This window comes from Mchenga conophoros, linkage group LG14 (genome assembly GCF_057382185.1).
Source record: "Mchenga conophoros isolate Kocher_MC1m ecotype Shallow Benthic linkage group LG14, M_conophoros_male_GT1.1, whole genome shotgun sequence".
NCBI classification, from domain to species: Eukaryota; Metazoa; Chordata; class Actinopteri; order Cichliformes; family Cichlidae; genus Mchenga; species Mchenga conophoros.
Window position 1 is genome coordinate 22,941,359 of NC_140539.1, and position 21,407 is coordinate 22,962,765.

Consider the following 21,407-nt stretch of genomic DNA (forward strand, 5'->3'; position numbering starts at 1 on the left):
AAATCATTTTCTTATTGGAATATGAATGTCTATCTCAACAAAACTCTAAATATGTGAGCCGTGGAAAGTAAAATATGCTGTGTGGTTTATTGTGGAGATTTTCCAGAAACTATGATCATAACTCTGGTATCTATTTCTACCGGGAACACATTCAATTGTGTTATTGTGTCACCTGCCACCCACCCGCAGTATAAGGACTACTGCCTTATGCCGAGAAGTGTACTCTTTTACGGTACTTATGTGTGCCGCAAGCAGGTAGTCTTGATTGTGAAAGACTATATCTTTATAGACGCAGGGCGGCGCAGCCTGGTTTCCTATGATTACTGTCATTGCAGAGGATCAGTGACACTTCTCAGTGTGATGTAATAGTAAAGGAAAATAGTTTACTGTAAATTTGCTAACTTATTTCCAATAATTTTTTTTTAAAAGATTCTTTTCAAGAAACGAATGGATTCCCACTCTATCAACTATTTCCTGCAGTACAGAAACAAGGGTTACATTTGAAGATTTGGATTGCTGATGCCTGTGGAATTTTTCTGAAATTTATGAAAAAGTATTCCCTGGTCTGATGACCGTCAATTCTGCTGCAGCATTCAGATGTCAGAATTAAGAATAAACAACATGAACTCATGAATCGGACTGGTAAATGGCCTGTATTTGTGTAGAGTTTTACTTGGTCCCTATGAACCCCAAAGCACTTTACATTACATTCAGTCATCGACACATTCACACACTGGTGATGGCAAGCTACATTGTAGCCACAGCTGCCCTGGGGCACACTGACAGAGGCGAGGCTGCCGAACACTGGCGCCACCGGGCCCTCTGACCACCACCAGTAGGCAATGGGTGAAGTGTCTTGCCCAAGGACACAATGATCTAGACTGTTGGAGCCGGGGCTCGAACCGGCAACCTTCCGATTACAACTCTTGAGCCACGATCGTGGTAGTATAATACTATGAAGGATATTTTCTTGGTATATTTTGGGCACCTTAGCATCAACTGAGTGTTATTTAAATGCCACAGCCTATGTGATCATTACTGCTGATCATACCCTTCCCTTTATGACTACAGTGTACCCATTTTCTGATGGGTGTATCAAACTTGTTTCTTGAACTTGATAATGGGTTCACTGTACTCAAATGGCCTCCACAGTCTCTGTAACTTCTGAAACTTACTGATGGCCATTGTATCATTTGTCAACATCATGTTTATATATATAGATATTAAAATACAGGGTGGGGCATTTATATGGATACACCGTAATAAAATGGGAATGGTCGGTGATATTTAAGTCCTGTTTGTGGCACATTAGTATATGTGAGGGGGCAAACTCCTCAAGATGTGTTTCCCTCTTTACGCACTGAAGCTGGCACGTTCCCTGAGTTTTTCCAGTAAGATGGTGCACCACCACGTTATGGGTGCCAGGTCTGAGCATTCCTAGATGAACAGTTTCCTGGAAAGTGGATTGGTCGTCGTGGGCCAGTTGAATGGTCCCCAAGGTCTCCCGATCTGACCCCCTTAGACTTTTATCTTTGAGGTCATCTGAAGGCAATTGTCTATGGTGTGAAGATACGAGATGTGCAGCACCTGAAACTACGGATACTGGATGCCTGTGCTGGCATTTCTCCTGCAGTGTTGCTATCAGTGTGTGAACAGTGGGAGAAGAGGGTTGCATTGACAATCCAACACAATGGACAGCACATTGAACACATTTTATAAGTGGTCAGAAACTTGTAAATAACTCATGAAAGAATAAAGTTACCTTGAAACCAAGCACACCATTGTTTTTCTTGTGACATCACCAATAAGTTTGATGTGTCACATGGCCCTCTTCCTATTGAAAAAACAAAAGTTGTATCCAAGATGGCCGACTTCTAAATGGCCACCATGGTCACCACCCATCTTGAGGAGTTTGCCCCCTCACATATACTAATGTGCCACAAACAGGACTTTAATATCACCAACCATTCCCATTTTATTACGGTGTATCCATATAAATGGCCCACCCTGTAGATGCAAAACTTAAGAAAGGCCTCAACAGTCACCATATTGTTGTTAGGAAAACCAATATATGCACTACAGTTTTGCAAAAAGATTACTGAAAGAAAAAAAAAAGAAAAAAAAAGAAAGATAAAAAAATAAGGCTCAAAATAAAAAATACTGTAAATCATGTTACTACAAATAACAATAAACATCAAACTAACATTTTCTGTTTGATAGAAATTGCAAAGTTAAGTGCTCAAATATCAGGTTTAGTTTTGCCTGCATATTTCAGTCAGACATCTGGCTTTGGGTGTAGGTACTGCACCCGGCAGCGTTGCTCTGTGAGCCAAGCTTCTAATAAGCAAGCAGCAGCACATCAGCAACGTGCAGCCACAGGAATGCAGTGACTGGAAAATACGTTGCCAGAGGTCAAAAACAGATAAAACTGCAGTCAGTATCACTGTGCACATACAGATGGTTTGGGACTACAGGTTACACTGTTAGTCTCGATACATGTGAACTTTCTTGTTTACTGTTCACATGCAAAGTGCCAAAAATACATTTGTGCAAAAAAAATATAAGCAACAAGCCAGTAGAGCAAGATATTTTGTCACCCCTCCACAGCAGATCAATGATGGTAAGAAGTGCGGGTGAATGTCTTATAGTTTCAATACTTATTTAACTGTTAAAAGCTAATGCTTACTGTGATGATTATCTTATTTTAAGAACAACAGGAAGTAAATGTCATTATGGTTAAAATTTTGGATGATTTAAAATTGTGACCTTATGATGCTGCGCAAGTAAAGTCAGTGAACTACAAAAACCCCCAGGAGACAGAACTGAGGACAAATACTGTTAATGTGGCTGGTTGAGTCAAACTAGACTGGCTAAGCGAGATAAATAATATGCAAACTAATAATTCAAAAGTGGAGCACAACTGCAACACCAATTTCTTTGCTCTCTTTTGGTTCCTTTCAATTAGCAGGAATTTTCCCACAAGTAAATGCTACGATTCCACGTCATAAATACCTGGAGATGAAACAGCATTAAGGGTAGAAAAGTTGAATAACGGAAAGAAAAATAAAAGGACTAAATGTGTTACTGAGGTAACACATTTAGCTCAAATTCCAGATAAATGTGGAGGTGTTAAAGACATTTTGATCTGGATTTGTCAGCAGCAAGAGAATGTGTCACATTTATCAGTTTAAGATATGCAGTTAGGGAAGGCATTTAACTTGCTGTGCAGCGTTGTGGTTTGCATTTTGTGATTAGGCTCGTGATGTCAGAATATGATTCACTCAGACAGTTTTAATAACAGGAAACATTTAACCACTGGTAATGGCTTGTGCATAAGTGTCAGCATGTCTTTTAGACTTGTTTTGCACAGTACTTGTTAAATTGTGGTGAGTTTATAGCAACCGTTTTTTATTCTCATATACAACAACACACAGACAAAATATGCACAATATAATACAACAACATACAATATACATATTAGGCTCAGTATCAAGAAAACTTGTGAAGGACAAAAAATATAAAAATGAATCCCAAAAGGTTCACTTTAAGGTCATGGAGCTGGTGGGTCACTGCACTGGATTCTCCTTGTATATTCTACAGAAGCCCACCTATTATGTGACACTTTCACAGAGAAAAAACTGAAAATAAAAAAAACAACTAGCCAATAAAAAAAAATTCTCTTCTGGCTGGAAACTTTTATTTTAAACTTGTGACTTTTTACACTTATACAAAACCTTTGCAGCATGTTGTATTTTCAGACTTCTTTGTATGCAACTTGTGACTCAATACCAATACTGCCTTTTGACTCAGATCCATTCATTTGCTGTTTCACCCAGGTAAAATTTGGTTTCACTTACTGTTTGCTGTCACAAAGATGTGTGATAACTCAGCCATCCAGCAGGAGTCCCAATGCATCACCTAATTCAGGTGTCAAATAGATGGATAGTAAATGAACAGGATTTTATGTAGAAGACTTTTCTACTCAGCTTGAGAACTTAAAGCAGTTTGTATAACATGCCTCATTCACCCATTCATACAATCACTTTTTCCTACATTTAAGTACTTTATATCAGGAGCATCCTGGGGTTCAGTCTCATGCCTAAGATACTGATACAGGGGCAAATACAGGGACTGCAGTCTTTATCTTAATGGCAAAGAGAGCCAGAGATTTAACTACCAATCTTACAGTTAGTAGATTGCTCTATGTCCTGATTTAAAGTCACAAAATAGTCTCATCACAAATGTAAGGCTCTATGTTCAACATAGTATTCTTAAAGCTTAACTTTCTATTTTTGAGTTTGCGTGTCCGGTTATTTAATCATCAAACTGGTGACTGATTTGTTAAAAGGTTTTCCCCTGCTCGCAGAGTGACAATGCAAAAGGAATGACAGGCCAGTAGAACCACTTCTATTGTTCTAGCAAATGTTAATGAAGGTAGGGTTGAAGAGGTGGAGAATATAGAAAGAAGATGAACTGGTTTTAAAGCATGACTGGTATGGGGACATGGAAAAGCAGACGCAGGCGAAGAGAGCAGACGACAGAGAACCTTTGGTCTAGTTCACAGTTGAGGCAAATAACTTAAAAAAGGCTGATGTAAAGTCGAGAAAGTGAGTGACACAGCTCAACTCCAAACAGACAGGGGCGACTCAAAGAAAGAAAAGTGATAACAACAGTCATCCTGAGAAATCAACTATGGGGAATGGTGGTAAGACTCTTTAAGCTGAGATACCTTTTTTTAGTTTTGTTTACAGTAAATGTGACACACGCGAGAAAGTATCAAAAACTGTTCTGTGTAATGAGTCAGATTTATCTTTCTTGTCACGTACTGGACTTTCGCAGAAAGTTTTCTTCAAACTTCTTTTCTTTCTTGTTTTTTCTATAGATACACTGCCTTTAAATGTGTTGCTGGTTTTGCTTTTCTGTTTCATACAGTGACTAAGCGTTTTACATGCATTATGTATTACAAGCTGTCAACTTTTAACTTACAGAGATCTTTCTTGAAAGCTGTTAACGGTTCTGGAAGTTTATAAAAAGTTTAAGGTGTGATACTTGTTTTTATTGAAAGCAATACTCTTAACTGTCTGTACGCTTGGTCTCTCAGTTTTGCATCAAAGAGAACCACAATGGCAATGGCCAGTTTTATTTTTTGCTACAGATTGATTTTCCAATTAGAATCAGGGACAATATTCATTCAAAACAAACACACACACATATATATATTGATCTAATTAGGCCCAAGAAACCAGACAGGCTGTTTGGTAATTAATTTTTGTTAGAAATACCCCATGAAATTCAATTTCCGTGTCATTTAAAACCTTGTTTATTATTATTTACATGCCTGTAAGGCTATTGGAAAATGTATTAGTCTGTAGTATTGATCTAATTAACTAATTTTCTATTTGCAGAAAGCAGAGTAAACTCAACGGCCGTTGGGATTCTTGTTGGCTTTGGAATCCTGTTCATTCTATTAACCATAGGGATTGTACAATTCTGCTGCAAGTACAAATGTAAAGAGTGTAAAAATTGCTGCAAGAAAAAAGGTGAGATAACAAAAGCATACTTCTTCTTGTTTCCTTTTGGTCACAAAGAATATAGCTTGTGTCTACAGCATCTCTGCTGCTTCCCCAATTAAAAAACATACACTTAGTCAAGTCTAACAGTCATTATAAGTCATTATACTAACCGCTGACTGTGAGTAACAAGGGTATTAAATTCATAACACAAATCAACTTTTTTTGCGTCACAAATTTGCATCACAAATTGTGAAATTCTCATTTCTTTATAGTTTGCTTCCAAAGAGCCAGAATTTCTTGTAATGTTTTAAAGTTGCCTTCGGGGATAGTTCCCCAGGCTTTCTGAAAAAATTTCAAAGTTTTTCTTTGGACAATATCCGCTCTTTAGCTCCAGTCCTTGTGCCTTCCCATTTTCAGATTTTTTTGTTTGCTCGTTTTGTTTGCTAAGCCACTTCAAACTGAAGTAAATTACACTGAGTAATTCAAGCATAAAAAAAGCAACTAACTCAAGGGATGAGCCAGTGTTGTATGGAGACATAGCATAAATTTAGAATCTGAAAGTCACGTTCTTAAGAAAGAGGAAACAATCCAGCAAAGGATTGTTTGCTGGATTGGCAAGAGAGAGTCAGTTCCACAGAAGTGGAATGAACCCGCTTATTTTTCAGAAACATCGTTTTCAACATGCACAAAAAAGGAAAATAAAAGAAACTATCCACATGGTGTAATAATTTGACTGAAACAACTCTCTAAATATCCTTCTGAAACTGTCATATGTGTGGTTAAATGCTTGACTGCATCACTGCCCAGCAGTAATGCTACAGCATGATAAAGCCACCACACTATTGTGCTTTAGAAACCTTACTTATTATGTCTCCTTTTATTCTGTAGCTCCGTCGGTGAAAGACAAAGTGCTCACGTAAGTAGATTTTTTCCACAATGACCTTTGAGTGTAGACCTTTCACATCATTTTAAAAGTTTTATTTCCTCCTTTGCTTCATGATCACATGGGTGCTTTTGATTTTATGCTTCACAGCAAAGTCGGCCTGAAGAAGGCTCCCCCTCCCTTCTCCATTAGCAAAAGCATGAAATAACATCTTGTCTGTGTTTCGATCATCACCTTGATGGAAGGCATTCAGTCGTTTGTCACTTTCCTACACACCACCTACCTTTTTTCAACATGTATGGCTCTGTTCCTGCTTGTTATTTGCTGCTTTATGTTGGTGTAAAAGCCTGAGGAAAACCCAGACTGAGGAGTTTGTTTACCATGTTACTTTTTGATTCCTTTTGATTATATTTGTATCATGCAACAACTTTATTCTATAGTTATGTTTATGAAAATGCGAACTTTTTCTTAAAACAAGGAGAGGTGTTGCATTTTTTTCTGTATATGCAGAACTATGTTAATATCATGTGATTTTAAGAATATAAAATTATACATGGAAATAAATATTTGCGTCCAATTTCGCACTGGCAGTTTTGTTATGTGTCATGAGAAACTGACAAGATGTTGCGGTGTCCCGTGATACAGATTTGAGTATGCACACACATATGCACACACACCAATGGGAGGAAGCATATATACACTTGTATTGCAGAGGAGATTTTTTTTTTTTTTTTTTTGCATTGAAGGCAGAATATCAACAACTCAACCACAGCAACACGGCAGTTTTCTGGTAAGCTGCAGGTGACTTCCCTCCTAATGCACATGCACATAATGGTTCCTTTCTGATACTTGTGATAGTTGGTAGAGTCCTTATAGTCTCATTATTTTATTTCCCATAATGAAACTGAACCTTGTCTAACTCATGTATTGAAAAAACAATGACCTCTCTGAGGTGGGGGTGATTAAATGTCATCTTTTGAATTCAGTGAAAATGAGTCATATCTCACAAAAGACAAAGGTTTTTCACAACTGAAATAGTTTTAGATGGTTTTTAACTCAAACTGTAAAAACAAACCTTCATATCTGTACAACAATACACTTACATTCTCTACTAAAGCTCTAAAATAGAAAATATAATGTATTAACTTTTCAGTGCCCAAAATATTTCACTGACTGCACATAAATTTGCATGTGAAGATATTTGCAGTCACTGATCATTGGATATGCATGGATTACTGAACTGACAAAAATCAGCTATGAAACCCCAGGGCAATGCATAAACCTTCTGGTTTTAGACATTGAGGTCTTATATCTTCACAACATCACTCAGATATTTTTTTTTAAGATAAAGATGTTTCACGTAGTTTAACAAGTCTCAAAAAATGAGTCAGCAAAGAGTAAATATAAGATTACATGCAAAACTGTCTTTTCTAATAGTAATTCTGAAACAGTTCCAATACTCTGGTTAACATTTAACATTTAATATTTATTGTTTTTATTGGTAAACACCACCAAAACTAGGTAAATAAAAGTTGTTCTTTTTTTTTACTTGGGTTCAGATTTAGATTTGCTGTTGTTTTATTGCAGGAATATTAGATTCTCAGCACTGAACAGTTGTATTGTTAAGGATTTTCTATAGTAGGATAGTAGTTTATTGACTCAGTGATTCAAGTGACAGTGTTTTATTATTAAATGGAGAACAGTTCCATATTTTCGTTATTTCATTGGGAATTAAGCTGGCGATCATGTGAGGAAGGCTTTTCAGTTTTTTGATGAAAAGATGAAAACAGAGACTCTTCTTTTAACGTGTTTTATTTCTGTGATGTTAGTCTTTGCTGGCAACATAAGATAAAGCATAAGCTGCACTATAGTTCTTGTGATACCTGCCATAACCCTGCATTTGCTCTAGTACTGTAAGTACAGTAACTTCTCAACAGAGAAGGATTTAATCTAGCAATAATGGGAGAAACAAAGTGACATGTTTCTCCTTGTTAACTAATGTGGGTGTAGGCATATTTTGAAATCATACAGAGGACAAAACCCAGTTTTGGAAGTTTTGTGTTGCATTTTAATTGTCTTAAAATTAGCCAAATATTTTTCCAGTTTTGGTAATTGAATTGGGAGTTCCCCTCAAGTTCAATTACCAACCTGGAGAATGCACAGACATTCAAAAAAGTAGGGGAACAGTAGGAGCGCAAAAAGAAAGTTTTACCACAGGAATTCCCAACATCGTTCTACAATAATCATCAGTGTATATGTAAAAATATTATGATAAGTTGCATGAAACTGTCTTACTTCCCTGTATGCAGTTTATACATAGAATACTTGTCACAGGATTTCCCTAATGCTGTGTTTGGTGTATGGAAATCAACCCATATTGACAATATTCATTCTCTTCTCGGGACTTTTTAGAAATGGGGTAAGGCCTGACAGAGGAAGTGTTTGTTTCTCAGTTTAGAAGCTTCAAAACCACTGACCTGGTTCCTGTACATAATTTGCATATGGAGATCCCTAGTAGCCTACAGATTGTCTTGTGTAATGGTTTTTTAAAGAAGGTATCATTTTGTTGTCTCAGGGTTTTCCTTGGGTTTTCTTTAGTCATAGTTTCTGAAAACAGCATGTCGTCTGTCAGCTGGTTTCACTGACTTGTGAATGTCTAAAAATAATCTTCGCTTAAATCTAAATTGGATAAAACGTTTGCTTTCAACAAAATACTTTGCAATGCTACATAAAGTTGCAGGTGACTGGATAAGACTTAAATTCAAATGAAAAGAGTTTGACTTTTTAACTTAATTTAATAATTCTTTTCAAAAAATATTTTCATGTTCCACTTTCACTTTTTCCACTTTTCACTCACTGTTTAGCTAGGTTTAGGCATTGTTTTTAGGAATCTTGGCAACATATGAATTTTACAGACTAGTCCAAGTTTTAATCATGAGTAGCACATGTATCAACAAAGGCATTAAATAAATAGACTAATAAATAGATTGAACAAAGAAGTAGCTGGTCTTATAAGCACAAACATGAAAATATTTTGCCATGTAAGAAAACATGAAAGAGAATCAGACACAAAATGCTCTTTATATCAAAGTTTGCTTGTTAAGTAAGGTGAAACCACTTGTTATTGTAAAAAGTTTGTGGATTGATTAAGTATTACGAAACTGTGTGAATTAAACACACTGCTGAGAAATAAGAACATTCTCATGTGGGCAACTGCAATAAAGTTCATTGTTGGCGGCGATGAAATCACAAAATGTCCAAGTGCACATAACTATCAAGCCGTTTCTCTTCAGTGCTCCCCACACAGTTTCACTTCCGGCAGACAACACATTAGTCAGTTGTAAATAGACTCAGTGAAACAGGGTTAAAAAGGGCGTTTCTTAGAATCTTCTCAGTCTTCATAATCTCCCAAGACTCCTTCCAACAGTTACCAGTCAGTAGCTCTGTAATCTAACCTCTGTTTCCTTCCTACAGTATGTTCAGTAACTGCCTGTTAACCACTCAGTTTTATCCCCAAGATTTCCGCATGTTTTTTCAGTTTCTGGCACTGGAACATTTTACCTCACTCTAGTGCTTCTGTTTCATTAAGTAGAAAATGTGAGTTTATTGCTCCAGTATTGCACTGTAACATGCGGTGGCAGGATTTTTTTTTCTTTTTAAATAAAGTGTTTTGTCACATCTCACAGTTTATCAGTCAATTTTCAGCTGTACATCGCAGAGAGAAAGGGACACATTGTTCATATTGAAGTCCTGCCCACACTTCATTAACGGCAGCGGGGACAGAGAGGTCAGCAGAGGAAAATCCCTCAGTGGAAAGATTGATTCTAAGTCATCCATCATGTGTGTGTCAGTTTGTTTCTCTCTAGAGTAACCTGGATGTGTAACATCTCCTTTGTAAGAGTCTATTAAATCAGATTGGCTTACAAGTAGTTCATTTTCAATAGACACTTTTCTATATTGTTTGATGACTTTGGTTTCATCGTGGCCTTGCTGATGACACCAAATGCACTGACCAGCTCCTGAACAGATACACGACTGAGGCCCAGCTCTGTAGCCCGTGACCACCTCGGCCAAAACCAAGTTGGGAAGCATCTGTTTAAATGTTTCCTCATCATCAGAAGCTTGCATCTGCACATCTGAAGGACTCTGGCTGTGATAGTTGCCTCCAGCAGCAGACTCTTTTAGAGGCCCACTGTCCTGCCCATCCAGGTTAATGCAAGAAATCATCTGGCAGCCCAGACCCACCCCACTGTCCTCTCTTTTCCGAATGGAATCAGCCCGCTCATTCTCAAGTGGGTAATCTGTTTGGCTGCTAGTTGTGCTTTCAGGTCCTCCCATGCTTCCACAGCCACTGTCATCTTGTCTCATTGGTGGATTCTCTTCAATGTTTGAGTTAGACTCCATACTGAGCCCACTATCCATGCTGGTCCTCCTCTCCTCTTCTTCATTGTCCTCTGTTACTGTAAGATGACTGATTGGGTCTTTCACACCATCTTTCATGTCTTTTCTGTATGGTGACAGAAACCATCCTTTGTCTGTAACCACCTCCACAGTCCCATCTTCAACATAGAGTGGAAGCCAGCCACTAGCAGGGGATTTCTAAGGTGAGTCAAAGAAAAAAGAAAATTAGATTTGATTTATGAAACATTGGATTAGTGCACATTGTAAGATCTCTTTTCAAAATACTGTTTTTCTGTTTTCCAAATAGTTGACACTACAAGTGTGCACAGTTGTCTATAGTTTACTGTACTTACCAGTGCAGCAGGTGTTTTCTCTGGACGTTTCAGGTAACACAGCAGGAAGACTGCGATGACTGCAATTAATGCCAGCCCACCCACAAATGATAGGGATGATACGGCAATAATGTAATACTCTGAAAAGAGCAAAAGCACCAAAGAATTTACCAAATGTGAGTGTCTTGCTGAAAAAAAGCAAGGCTATAGCTGAGCTTTTATCATACTAACAATGATACTTCATAAAGGTGTAATCTAAATCTAATCAAATCTACCACACGCAGTGGACGATAGATGCTTTATTAAGATTTGTTTTAATGCTGAAAAATTTTCAAATGTTTGGCATTTAGCTGCCATCCCTGTTTTCAGGCCCTGTGTAAATGTGATTTATAGGTGACATATTTAATAATCTTCTTAAATAATCTACCATTTTTTCTTTACCTTGCTCTGGCAACAGCAGACACTGTTTTTTGGAAACACTGCTGGTGGGGAGATTTCCACTGCCCTCTAACTTGACGCTGACACAGTACTCTTTACCCCAATGGAGAGAAGTGAAAGTAGTCTTCTGATCCTCTTCCATGTCATCCTTCAAGTATGCCGTGGTATTCTGTAGGGCAAGAACATAGTCAGCTGTTTTTTTCTTTAAATAAGCTTTAAATAATAAAAGTAAGGGCAATTCATCATTATATTTTCCAGTCTTAAATTGTGAAGTTGTTGGAAAAGGTGTAAAAACCTTATTGCTTTAACCTAATCCTAACCTACCTTATTATCTTGTCCTTTCTCCTCTAGGTAGATGGTGTACTTTAAACCAAAAGGAAAAATCTTCTTCAAAATGGGGTTTGGGTGAACAGAGACGGTTATAGTGCTGAATGTAGCCCACAATGTGAAGGAGGGAGGTTGCAGTTTGCCTATGATCAGAGAAGGGAAAGGAAATAATCTTATTATGTGTCTGAATTATTAATTAGAGCATTTTAATCTAAAAATAACACAACAAATTGTGCTTACTTTCATTCAGGAGAAATTTCTTACGAACCCAAATAGACTCATCGCCCCCTGCTACCAGCTGAACTCTGACCTTGTAGCCAGATTCAAAATCAGTTATAAAACTGTTAAGGCTGCAGTAGGTATCATTAATCTGTGTGCAACTTGCCAACATGGCCCAGTCATCTTGGTACCTAAGGACAGAAAACAGTCACCAAAATAAAAATATGAACTTAAAAAAAGGTTTAGTAACTCTTAGTTGAAAAACAATTAACATCAAATGCTTGAAAAACGAACTGAAGACAAAATCAAAATGAAGTCACAGAGAATAAAAATGTAATTAAAAAGAAATAAGGATAAGGAAGTTCAGAGATTGGCATATTGTAAGTCTGTAATAGGATTCTTACTGATATGTAAGTTAAACTTACTTTGCCATTTCCACATTGTAGTAATAGTTTGAAGGTGCATCTTCAGGTGTGTCCCAATGTAGTGTTACATCGCCATCCAAAATATTCACCATCACTTTGGCAGGACCAGGAATGCCCTCGGCTCCTGATATAGAAAAAAAGAGGTTAAGACGTACATTAACTGTTACAATAATGGAAGTTTAAAAAAAATATATATATATATATACACACATATCTTTTTCAAACACGAATTCCTGTATATAGGGAATGAGCTATAAAGTCAATGGTAATGTAAAACCCTCTGAACATATTCCGAAAGTGTTACTGCCAGACGTTTTTGTGTGAAACTTGTGGTCAAGAAAAGAAGAAAAAGATGCTGACAAGCTTTGATTTATGGGATCTCCAACTAAGTGACTCTGGGTTTTTTGGAAAGGGAACAGAATTTCCACTCTTGCCGTTCAGCTCATTTACTGGCTTCATCTGATCATAGAAATAATACAAATATTATAAATGATCATGAAGGAAAAATATAGTATCTTCTAAATACTTTTTAAATTGTTATTTAAGTAAATGATCAACTGTGACTTTTTTCCGTAACTGGATATACTAAGTAAGATTACAAATAGAGCGTAAGAAAAGCTTTTAATTACCTGACACAAGGCTCATGTAGATCATTAAGAAGACAAAACCCAGCAATTTGGCTTTGATATCCATTTCAAGTATCTGGAAATACACCATTTAGTTAGAATCCGGTTAGTAGTCGCCAACAGAGTCCCTTATTCCAATCATCACCGACAGAAACATCCAGCCTCCACAGTGGCTCTGTGTAACTGTACAGAAGAGCTAAACTAAACTGTTGATTAATATTAACAAGGAGGAAGCAGCTGTTTTCTGCTGATACTGTGCTGCCCACACATCTGCGGTACGAAGAAGAAGAGGCCCCTTGTTTTTCGAAAATGACTTTATTTACATAGTTCTCACCAAGTACCTTTGTCGCTCACCTAACTCCCCTCCCTCTCAGATGATGAGTTTCCTGTTGTGACTATATCCGTGACGTTGCTGCTAGTTTCATCTCTCGCTTGCTCTTGCCTTTCTCAACAAGAGAGCCTTTTTCTTCCTCTTTTGTTTTTTCTTTTCCCCTTTCCATGCTCTCACCGGGCTCATAATGTAATTAGTGTTGAGCACTATCAGAAAAAAACACAGTTGGAGTGTGTCTACACCAGATATGAGAAGAGGAAGCTTTCAGGAATTCCCCTTTCACTTTCCTCCCCCCCTAAAATGTAGGCAGTATTTACTATCAAAGACTCATTCTGGTGTTTATCAGTTCACTTTGTATACTCTTTTGTTTATGTAATTTCTGTTTTTTCACTGACAAATATAAAATTTAAACTCAGGAAACTCGTCTTATCACTGGTTTCCTCTTTTAGGCTTTGTCTACCTTTTCCTGTGACACTTTGTTCAGCACGACCTCCTTTGTGGTTTGATGCATTGCATATGTTGTTTCTTTTTTTTTTCTTTTGCACTTAACCATGGCTGAAGATAGAAGAACAGAGACAACTAAAGATCTATGTTGATTATAGCCCCAGTTTGGGTGAATGTGCTTACTTTTCTGTACTAACACTTAAATAAATCAAAAATAAAGGTCTTGAAAGTCAGACTTCACTTGATGATAAGAATAAATCATTAGCTTATGTGGATAACAGGCATATAGCTTCATCATACATTAAGCCATATTAATATGTCGCCGGCATGCGAGTTATTATGTGTGATTAGGCAGCAATATTTTTCCATGTTCTTTAGAAACTTACATTATCTAACATGAGGGATGCAAGGCAAGCTATATCTTTAAATATCACATGAATAAAGTATATACTTTTATCTATGTGCGCAAGAAACCACAGTGACTATCAGGCCTTATCTCTACACCGCATCCTACACAAAATTTCAGTAGTTCAGTTCATTACTCCTGTTTTGCAGATTAACAAAGAAAGCTGACGGCGTAATGTGTGTTATGGGTAGATATATATCGATTTCTGGTTAAGAAATGACTCATAAAAATACCCCTTGTTAAACCGTTAACAATCACTTATTCCTGCATAATTCTCAGATTTTTCACTGTGTCCATCATTGTCTCTGCTGCATATCAAGGTTTAAAAGCGTCACATACAAATTACTTTTCTTCCTCTGTCTGCTGGATTCTGCTCATTCGTTACTGTAAATGTGTAAAGGGTATTGATTTACTGCTTAACATAAGTTCCCTAAAACAAATAGGACATAGACTGCTGAACCTGCAATGTCATCTAGCCTTCCTCATCTTTTTAAACTGTTTCAGGCTTTACCCAGTTTTTCCAACAAGAGAACGAGTCTGGTGCCCATGGGAGTACCACACTCTTTCTTTTATTGTGATTGCATGTGACTTATGCTTAGTCCACTGAAACTGTATGAGAAAGAGGATTGGTTGGATCTAGCACAAACCTCAATATCTAAATTATACCAAAGAGAAATACATTGGGATGTTGATTTATTCAAGGAGCTTTTATCTAGATGTACTTTAGTAAAGAGTGCCTTCCATTTCTGAGAAGTAGCTTTCTCTTAAAGTTAGCCATATATACCCCCATGTTCTCTCACCTCCTCCTCTCATGTGATTTCGTTTTAGTTTTACTTCCCAGTAAATGCAAACAGGGTCTCTGCAAAGCACACCACATCTCTATTTGATAATGTCAGGTGGACAGAGAGCCGCTGACTAAATGTGAGCTTTGGGGGAGGGAGTCTTTTTTAAAAGGTCACAAGATCAACTGCTGTTGTTCAGAACAGGGACTTTCTTGCAAGTCACTTTTTAAGTTATAAGTGCCCTTTGGCTTCATGCACAATAAGATCACCCTCTAGTGGTGTGAAAAGGTGCATCATAACAGTGAATATACTCTCTAGTGTGTATCACAAACTCAGTGCATCATTAAGTATCTCATTAATATCAGCCATGAATAAACCACTAATGAGCAGACAAATTAAAATGCTGAACATCAGGTCTCATAATATAGATCTACATTACAACACCTGGATTACACTTAAGCACATTTCCTTTAAGGTCATTATCTTTTATGCATCAGTTTTACAGTCATGCAGAGTCACAACAAAGGAAACTTGGGGGAAGATAACAGGCAGATGACGTATAACAAATCATCTAGATTCAGATCTAAAACTGTGTTTACAGTTTGCGAATGTCTCACATTCATGTTTTCCAAAAAGTTGATTCTGTTCATCTGGATTTTGCATTCAGAGCCCGAAGAAGTCACCTGGATGAGTCATGAAACATTTCTGAAACTGTAAATTCATAATCATAATCATAATCAGAATACTTTATTAATCCCGAAGGAAATTCAACGTCCAGATGAACAGAATCAGCTTCCTGTGATTCCCTTGCCTGGATGACTGAGGATACGTGAAGACATTCATGTTTACAGTTTGTAAGATACATATTATGCAACATGCTCAACAACGGTTCAGCAAAGATGAGCAACAGAGATGCAAAGAGTTTGCAGAAATAGTATCCACTACACTAAACTACAGATGAGTGAGAAAATTAAAGCCACAACTAAGACAAAGTTGGTATTAACATTGTGTTAGACCAGTATGTGCTGCCATAACAACTTCACTGTGTGTTGTATTGATGCTATAAGCCTCTGGAACTCTACAGGTGAAAAGAAGCAGTTTTTTTTGCTTAAAAGATATTCCATCGGGAGGGTAATGAAGAGTGTAAAAGTTCAAAAGACACTCCAGCAAAATGCCACCCAAAGCAAAACATTTGCTGGATTCCATCACTGTAGGGAAGATTTGAGTTTTTTCTTTAATTTTCACCAACCTACCAGTATTTCCCAACCAAGTGGGAAATACTGAGGATGATCAGCCTGGTGGGACTTTCAGATTTTCAAGAGTCTCAATGGTTTGGCACCACCTTATTCAACTGACTTTTGCGTCGCTGCATTTCCAGCTGCTCCTCAATATTCCTAGGTCAAACCTTAAAAGCAGAGGTGATAGAGCCTTTTCATTTGTGGCTCCTAATTGAAGGAACAACCGATCATTTCACATAAAAGCCACCCACTCTCTTAGTCGTTTCAAAACACTGCTTAAAACCTACTTATTCTTGCTTGCTATTAGTTCTAGTTGAGCAGAGTTCACTAGTTTTTATTATGCAAACACAGACTTATGTGTATTTTTCATTTCATGATTTTAGTGTATATTTATTTTTGATTTAGTGATTTTTATGCGTAGCGTATATCTCTTATAACCTGTAGAACAATTGAGGTTGTTTAAAATCTGCTATAGAAATAAATTCCGACCTGACTTGACTTGTCAGTTATACATTTTGCACGGTCAAAGTGAAAACAGCGATGAAAATTATGTTTTAGTTTCAATTTGAAAGGGGTAAAAAAGAACAAGTGAAGAAATGTGTGGCTGCAAGAGGAAGTAGAGATCATATATAAAGTGAATCTGGCAGGTGCAAATCAAAAATACCCAGGAGCCACATCTGTGCAGAAAGGCACCAATTTCGTGAGAAAAATGCTTTCTCGCACATCCAAAATTACTTGTATTACCACGATTTGGTTCCTTGTGATTTTGCCACCAGTATTTCATTTTTCTTAATGTTTTAAAGCCCAAACAATGAAATAATTACCATAAAATTCAAATTGGTAGCACTTTATAATAATGTCAAAGTATTAACTACTGTTAAGATATTAGTAAATCATTAACATGTACTTAATTCATAATTTTGTATAGCATTACCCCTCCTTATTATGACATTTATAAATACAGAGACATGAAAAACATTGTGAGTTCGCATGTTACGAGGCAGGCTCAACCGAACCGTCACTGGATTCAACACAGTTTGGACAGGAAATAGGCCAATGAACTGAGGAGCAAGCTTCTTAGATTCAGTTCTGAGAGAAACATGCTTGGTCGAGAGCCACACCCGCTGGCCCACCTGGTAGTCCAGTGCCGGGACGCGGCAGCGATCGGCCAGTCTCTTGTTCTGGGCCGCCGTTCTCAAGAGGGCCGCCCTGGCGGCGCGCTACGCTCTCCAACAGCGCCACATGTGGAGCTGGACAGATGGAACGGCCAATTCTCCCTCAGAGATGGAAAGAAGCGGGGGTTGATAGCCCAAGGACGCCTCAAACGGGGACACACCGGTGGCCGCCGACGTACTGGAGTTGTACGCATATTCCACCCATGCGAGCTGCTCGCTCCACGTCGATTGGTTGGAGGAGATTACACAGCGCAGCATAGCCTCCAGCACCTCATTAGCCCGTTCCGTCTGGCCGTTGGTCTGGGGATGGAAACCCGAGGACAGGCTGACCTGATCCCCTAGTTCCGCACAGAACTCCCTCCACACCCGGGACGTGAACTGGGGACCACGATCAGACACGATGTCCCGAGGAATGCCATGGAGCCGAAAAACATGCTGGGTGAGAAGGCGAGCCGTCTCCAGAGCAGAAGGAAGCTGTGGCAGGGCTATAAAGTGGGCAGCCTTGGAAAACCGGTCAACAATAGTGAGTACAGCAGTATTACCTGAGGACGGAGGCAGTCCCGTAACAAAGTCCAGAGCAACATGCGACCAGGGACGCATGGGAACAGGCAAAGGGCGTAGGAGGTCAGCAGGCGCCGAGGTCGGCATCTTGTTCTTAGCACACTCAGGACAAGCCGCCACGTACTCCCCAGCATCCTGCAACAGAGTGGGCCACCAAAACAATCGCAATTTTTGCAACTCCCTGCGATTCTTGGGCACTGGCCACTCAACCACCGCCTTGACCTTACCTGGGTCCGCACGCAGCCGCCCCTGTTCCACCACAAAGCCCAGGAAAGACACAGTTGGAACATGGAACTCACATTTCTCAGCCTTCACAAACAGGCGATTCTCCAATAAGCGCTGCAGTACGAGCCTCACATGCTCCACATGTTCTGCTGGGCTCCGGGAAAACACAAGGATGTCGTCTAGGTAGACAAAAACACAGTGGTTAATGAGATCATCATTAATCATAGCCTGGAAAACAGCAGGGGCATTGGTGAGCCCAAAAGGCATCACCAGGTACTCGAAATGTCCAAGGTGAGTGTTGAATGCTGTTTTCCATTCATCCCCTTCACGAATCCGCATCAGGTGGTAAGCATTGCGGAGGTCCAATTTGGAAAAAACCGTGGCGCCCTGGAGGAGCTCAAAGGCGGACGCCAGCAAGGGCAAGGGGTACTTGTTCTTGATCGTGATCTTATTCAAACCCCGGAAATCGATACACGGCCGGAGCGACCTGTCCTTCTTCGCCACAAAGAAAAATCCCATGCCCAAAGGGGAAGTGGAGGGTCGAATGATGCTGGCCGCCAAGGAGTCATTAATGTACCGTTCCATCGACTCCCGCTCGGGCTTGGAGATGTTATAAAGTCGACTGGTGGGCAAGGGAGTGCGGGGAATCAAATCAATGCCACAGTCGTACGGGCGATGGGGCAGAAAGTGAGGAGGCTTTGTCTTTGCTAAAAACCTGGGCCAGGTCATGATACTCAGGCGGAACACCAGACAAATCAGGAGGCGCAACAGGCTCCGCGGAGCCAGCGACCGTCGCACCAAAAGTCGCGGAGCGCAAGCACAAAGCGTGACACTGACTGCTCCACCCCGAAATACGGCCCGTGGCCCTTTCGATCTGCGGATTATGTTGTCGCAGCCAGTGATAGCCCAACACAAGGGGAGCATCAGGAGATTTAAAAAGAAACAAACTGAGCTGCTCCGAGTGATTGCCAGAGAGGGTGAGTGTGATGGTACGAGTGCGGTGAGTGACCGTAGTCAGAGGGCTGCCGTCAAGAGCCGAAACCTGGAGAGGTTCAGGGAGAGGAACAATGGGTACGGCTAATTTATGAGCTAGTGATTCATCCAAAAAACTCTGCTCAGCTCCAGAGTCAATCAGCGCGCTACACGGGTGAGTAAGGGAATGAAAAATCAGCTTGGCCGGACAACTGAGATGGGGAACAGAGTTAGCCGTAGCACCCGCCAGTATCCCCACAGCTACTGGCGGGCGGAGTCTTTTACTCGCTTCGGACAGGTATCAGCCCAGTGTCCCCTTTTCCCACACACGAAGCACTCACCCGTGCGCTGTCTTCTCCTCCGATGGGAAGCACCGAACCAAGCCCGGCCCAGCTGCATCGGCTGTTCCTCATCCTCCGCTGGGTCTTCTTCTTCCTCTCGCCAGTGAGAAGGAAGCAACCCGGTAGGCGCATCGGCGCCTCCTGCCAGCCGTCGTTCTTCATCTGCCCGTCTCCCAAACTCTCTCATATGATTATCCAGTTGAATGCACATATTAATCAAAGTGCTAAGGGGTTTAGGTAGCTCTTTCGTAGCTAACTCATGTTTGAGTTCTTCGTTTAGGCAGTTCAGGAAGGCTCCCCGGAGTGCGTTTTCTGCCCAGCCCGTCTCCTCGGCCAGGATCCAAAAGTCAATGGAGAAATCCGCGACACTCTTATGTCCCTGCTTTAGGGTAAACAAACGATTAGCAGCGCCATCTGCATCCGTTCCTTTATCAAACACACAGAGGAACTTGGTCAGAAAATCCTGGTAGGAGATATTCGGTTGAACATTTAAAACGGCTTGTGCCCATTGCAGCGCCCGGCCAGTCATCAGTTCCACCATAAGCGTGATCTTCGCACAATCTGAGCCGTAAGCCTGTGTCTGTTGTCTGAAAATCAATGAACACTGCATCAGAAAGCCTCGACTCTTTGTTATATCTCCATCAAACTTCTCCGGAACCGGTAATGTATGTTCTCGCCTAGGTGGAGGTGGTGGAGGCGAAGGGGGTAGTGGGCAAGCTGCAGCCACACTTACTGATGGAGTGGGTTGTGGATTTTTAGCTGAGGTGCCGGGCGCGGTGAGTAACATACCTTGAATGTTTGCAAGCACCTGTCGCATCGCTGTTTGTTCCGTCATGATGTGTTTCATCATGCTCTCATGGCGGTCCAAAACTTCGCCCTGAACGGAGAGCTCTCGTTGAACTGGGTTTGAGTCCGCTGAGTCCATGGCTGGCTGGAGTATTCTGTCACGGTTGTTAAAGAGTGGACTCAGGCGCGGAGCTCAGAAATAATGACAGTGCATTTATTTACAGTGCAGCAAGGTGACAACAGTTCAAATGTGCAACAATGGTGATAGTGCGTCCCTCCTTCCGTGTAAGCCCGTGCGTGGTAGTGAGTGCCCGTCTCTCCTCCAAGTGCTTCCTTAGTGTCCGTAAATCCTCCGTCAATCCCTGGGTGCACACACACACACACGACAGCAGAATGAGTACGAAGATCAGACAGCACTTCAATAACGTTAGCGACTCGAAAACACTACCAGGCTTAGTGCAATACTCCAGCGCTGTCTGTCGCTCAGCCACACCATTAAGTAGCCCTGCTGAAGATAGTAGTTGATTGGCAGCAGCTGGTGGATTGACTGCAGGTGTGGCAGCTCCGGGCGACAGCACTTCCGGGTCGGAGGTAGCCTGTTGCTAGGTTACCTCCTAACACATCTCAGCGGAGCCGGAGGGGAAGACAGGGCGATAGGAGAGACACATACACACGCACACAGATATACACACACTGGCAGGTCGACCGGTCAGGGCGCCGTCAGATCCTGACAAATAAACTATCAATATTTGTATCGATCCACCCCCCTATATTTTTCAGAGGGAGAAATCGCACTAATAATGTAGAAGTCTTCCTGGGTAGATGCTAGGTGGAACGGAAATGCTAGGTGAGGTCAGACGCTGGAGACTTGGGGGAATAAAGATTAAACAGACACTTTTTGAAGCTTAAAACACACCAGAAAATTGACAGACAACAACACATATCTGCATAATAATGTCCAACACCCTGGAGGACAACAAGG

General features: G+C 40.2%; 1 protein-coding gene and 2 long non-coding RNA genes across 3 annotated transcripts; 1 reads left to right on the top strand and 2 right to left on the bottom strand.

The window, feature by feature from the left end:
- Positions 1–4,327: 4,327 nt before the first annotated feature.
- Positions 4,328–7,438, top strand: LOC146559725 (uncharacterized). Its single transcript, XR_014888172.1, has 4 exons — positions 4,328–4,705; positions 5,406–5,540; positions 6,402–6,429; positions 6,547–7,438. It is a non-coding gene; the product is annotated as an uncharacterized LOC146559725 (long non-coding RNA).
- Positions 7,439–7,484: 46 nt separating this feature from the next.
- il10ra (interleukin 10 receptor, alpha) lies at positions 7,485–13,486 on the bottom strand. The gene is made up of 7 exons (XM_085243432.1): positions 13,168–13,486; positions 12,539–12,662; positions 12,135–12,304; positions 11,892–12,037; positions 11,571–11,736; positions 11,151–11,269; positions 7,485–10,995 (listed from the first exon to the last, which is right to left on the bottom strand). The coding sequence occupies exons 1-7, from the start codon at positions 13,253–13,255 to the stop codon at positions 10,087–10,089; spliced, it is 1,722 nt and encodes a 573-aa protein (XP_085099558.1). The 5' UTR covers positions 13,256–13,486; the 3' UTR covers positions 7,485–10,086.
- Positions 13,487–20,618: 7,132 nt separating this feature from the next.
- On the bottom strand, positions 20,619–20,935 carry LOC146559727 (uncharacterized). Its single transcript, XR_014888344.1, has 2 exons — positions 20,874–20,935; positions 20,619–20,787 (listed from the first exon to the last, which is right to left on the bottom strand). It is a non-coding gene; the product is annotated as an uncharacterized LOC146559727 (long non-coding RNA).
- Positions 20,936–21,407: the final 472 nt, after the last annotated feature.

Excerpts from the sequence above, each read along its gene's own strand:
- il10ra (XM_085243432.1), bottom strand. The coding sequence starts at position 13,255 with ATGGTGTATTTCCAGATACTTGAAATGGATATCAAAGCCAAATTGCTG. Across the intron at positions 12,663-13,167 it reads CTACATGAGCCTTGTGTCAG|GAGCCGAGGGCATTCCTGGT; the intron begins GTAATTAAAAGC and ends TTTCTATATCAG. Across the intron at positions 12,038-12,134 it reads GAAATTTCTCCTGAATGAAA|GCAAACTGCAACCTCCCTCC; the intron begins GTAAGCACAATT and ends CTCTGATCATAG.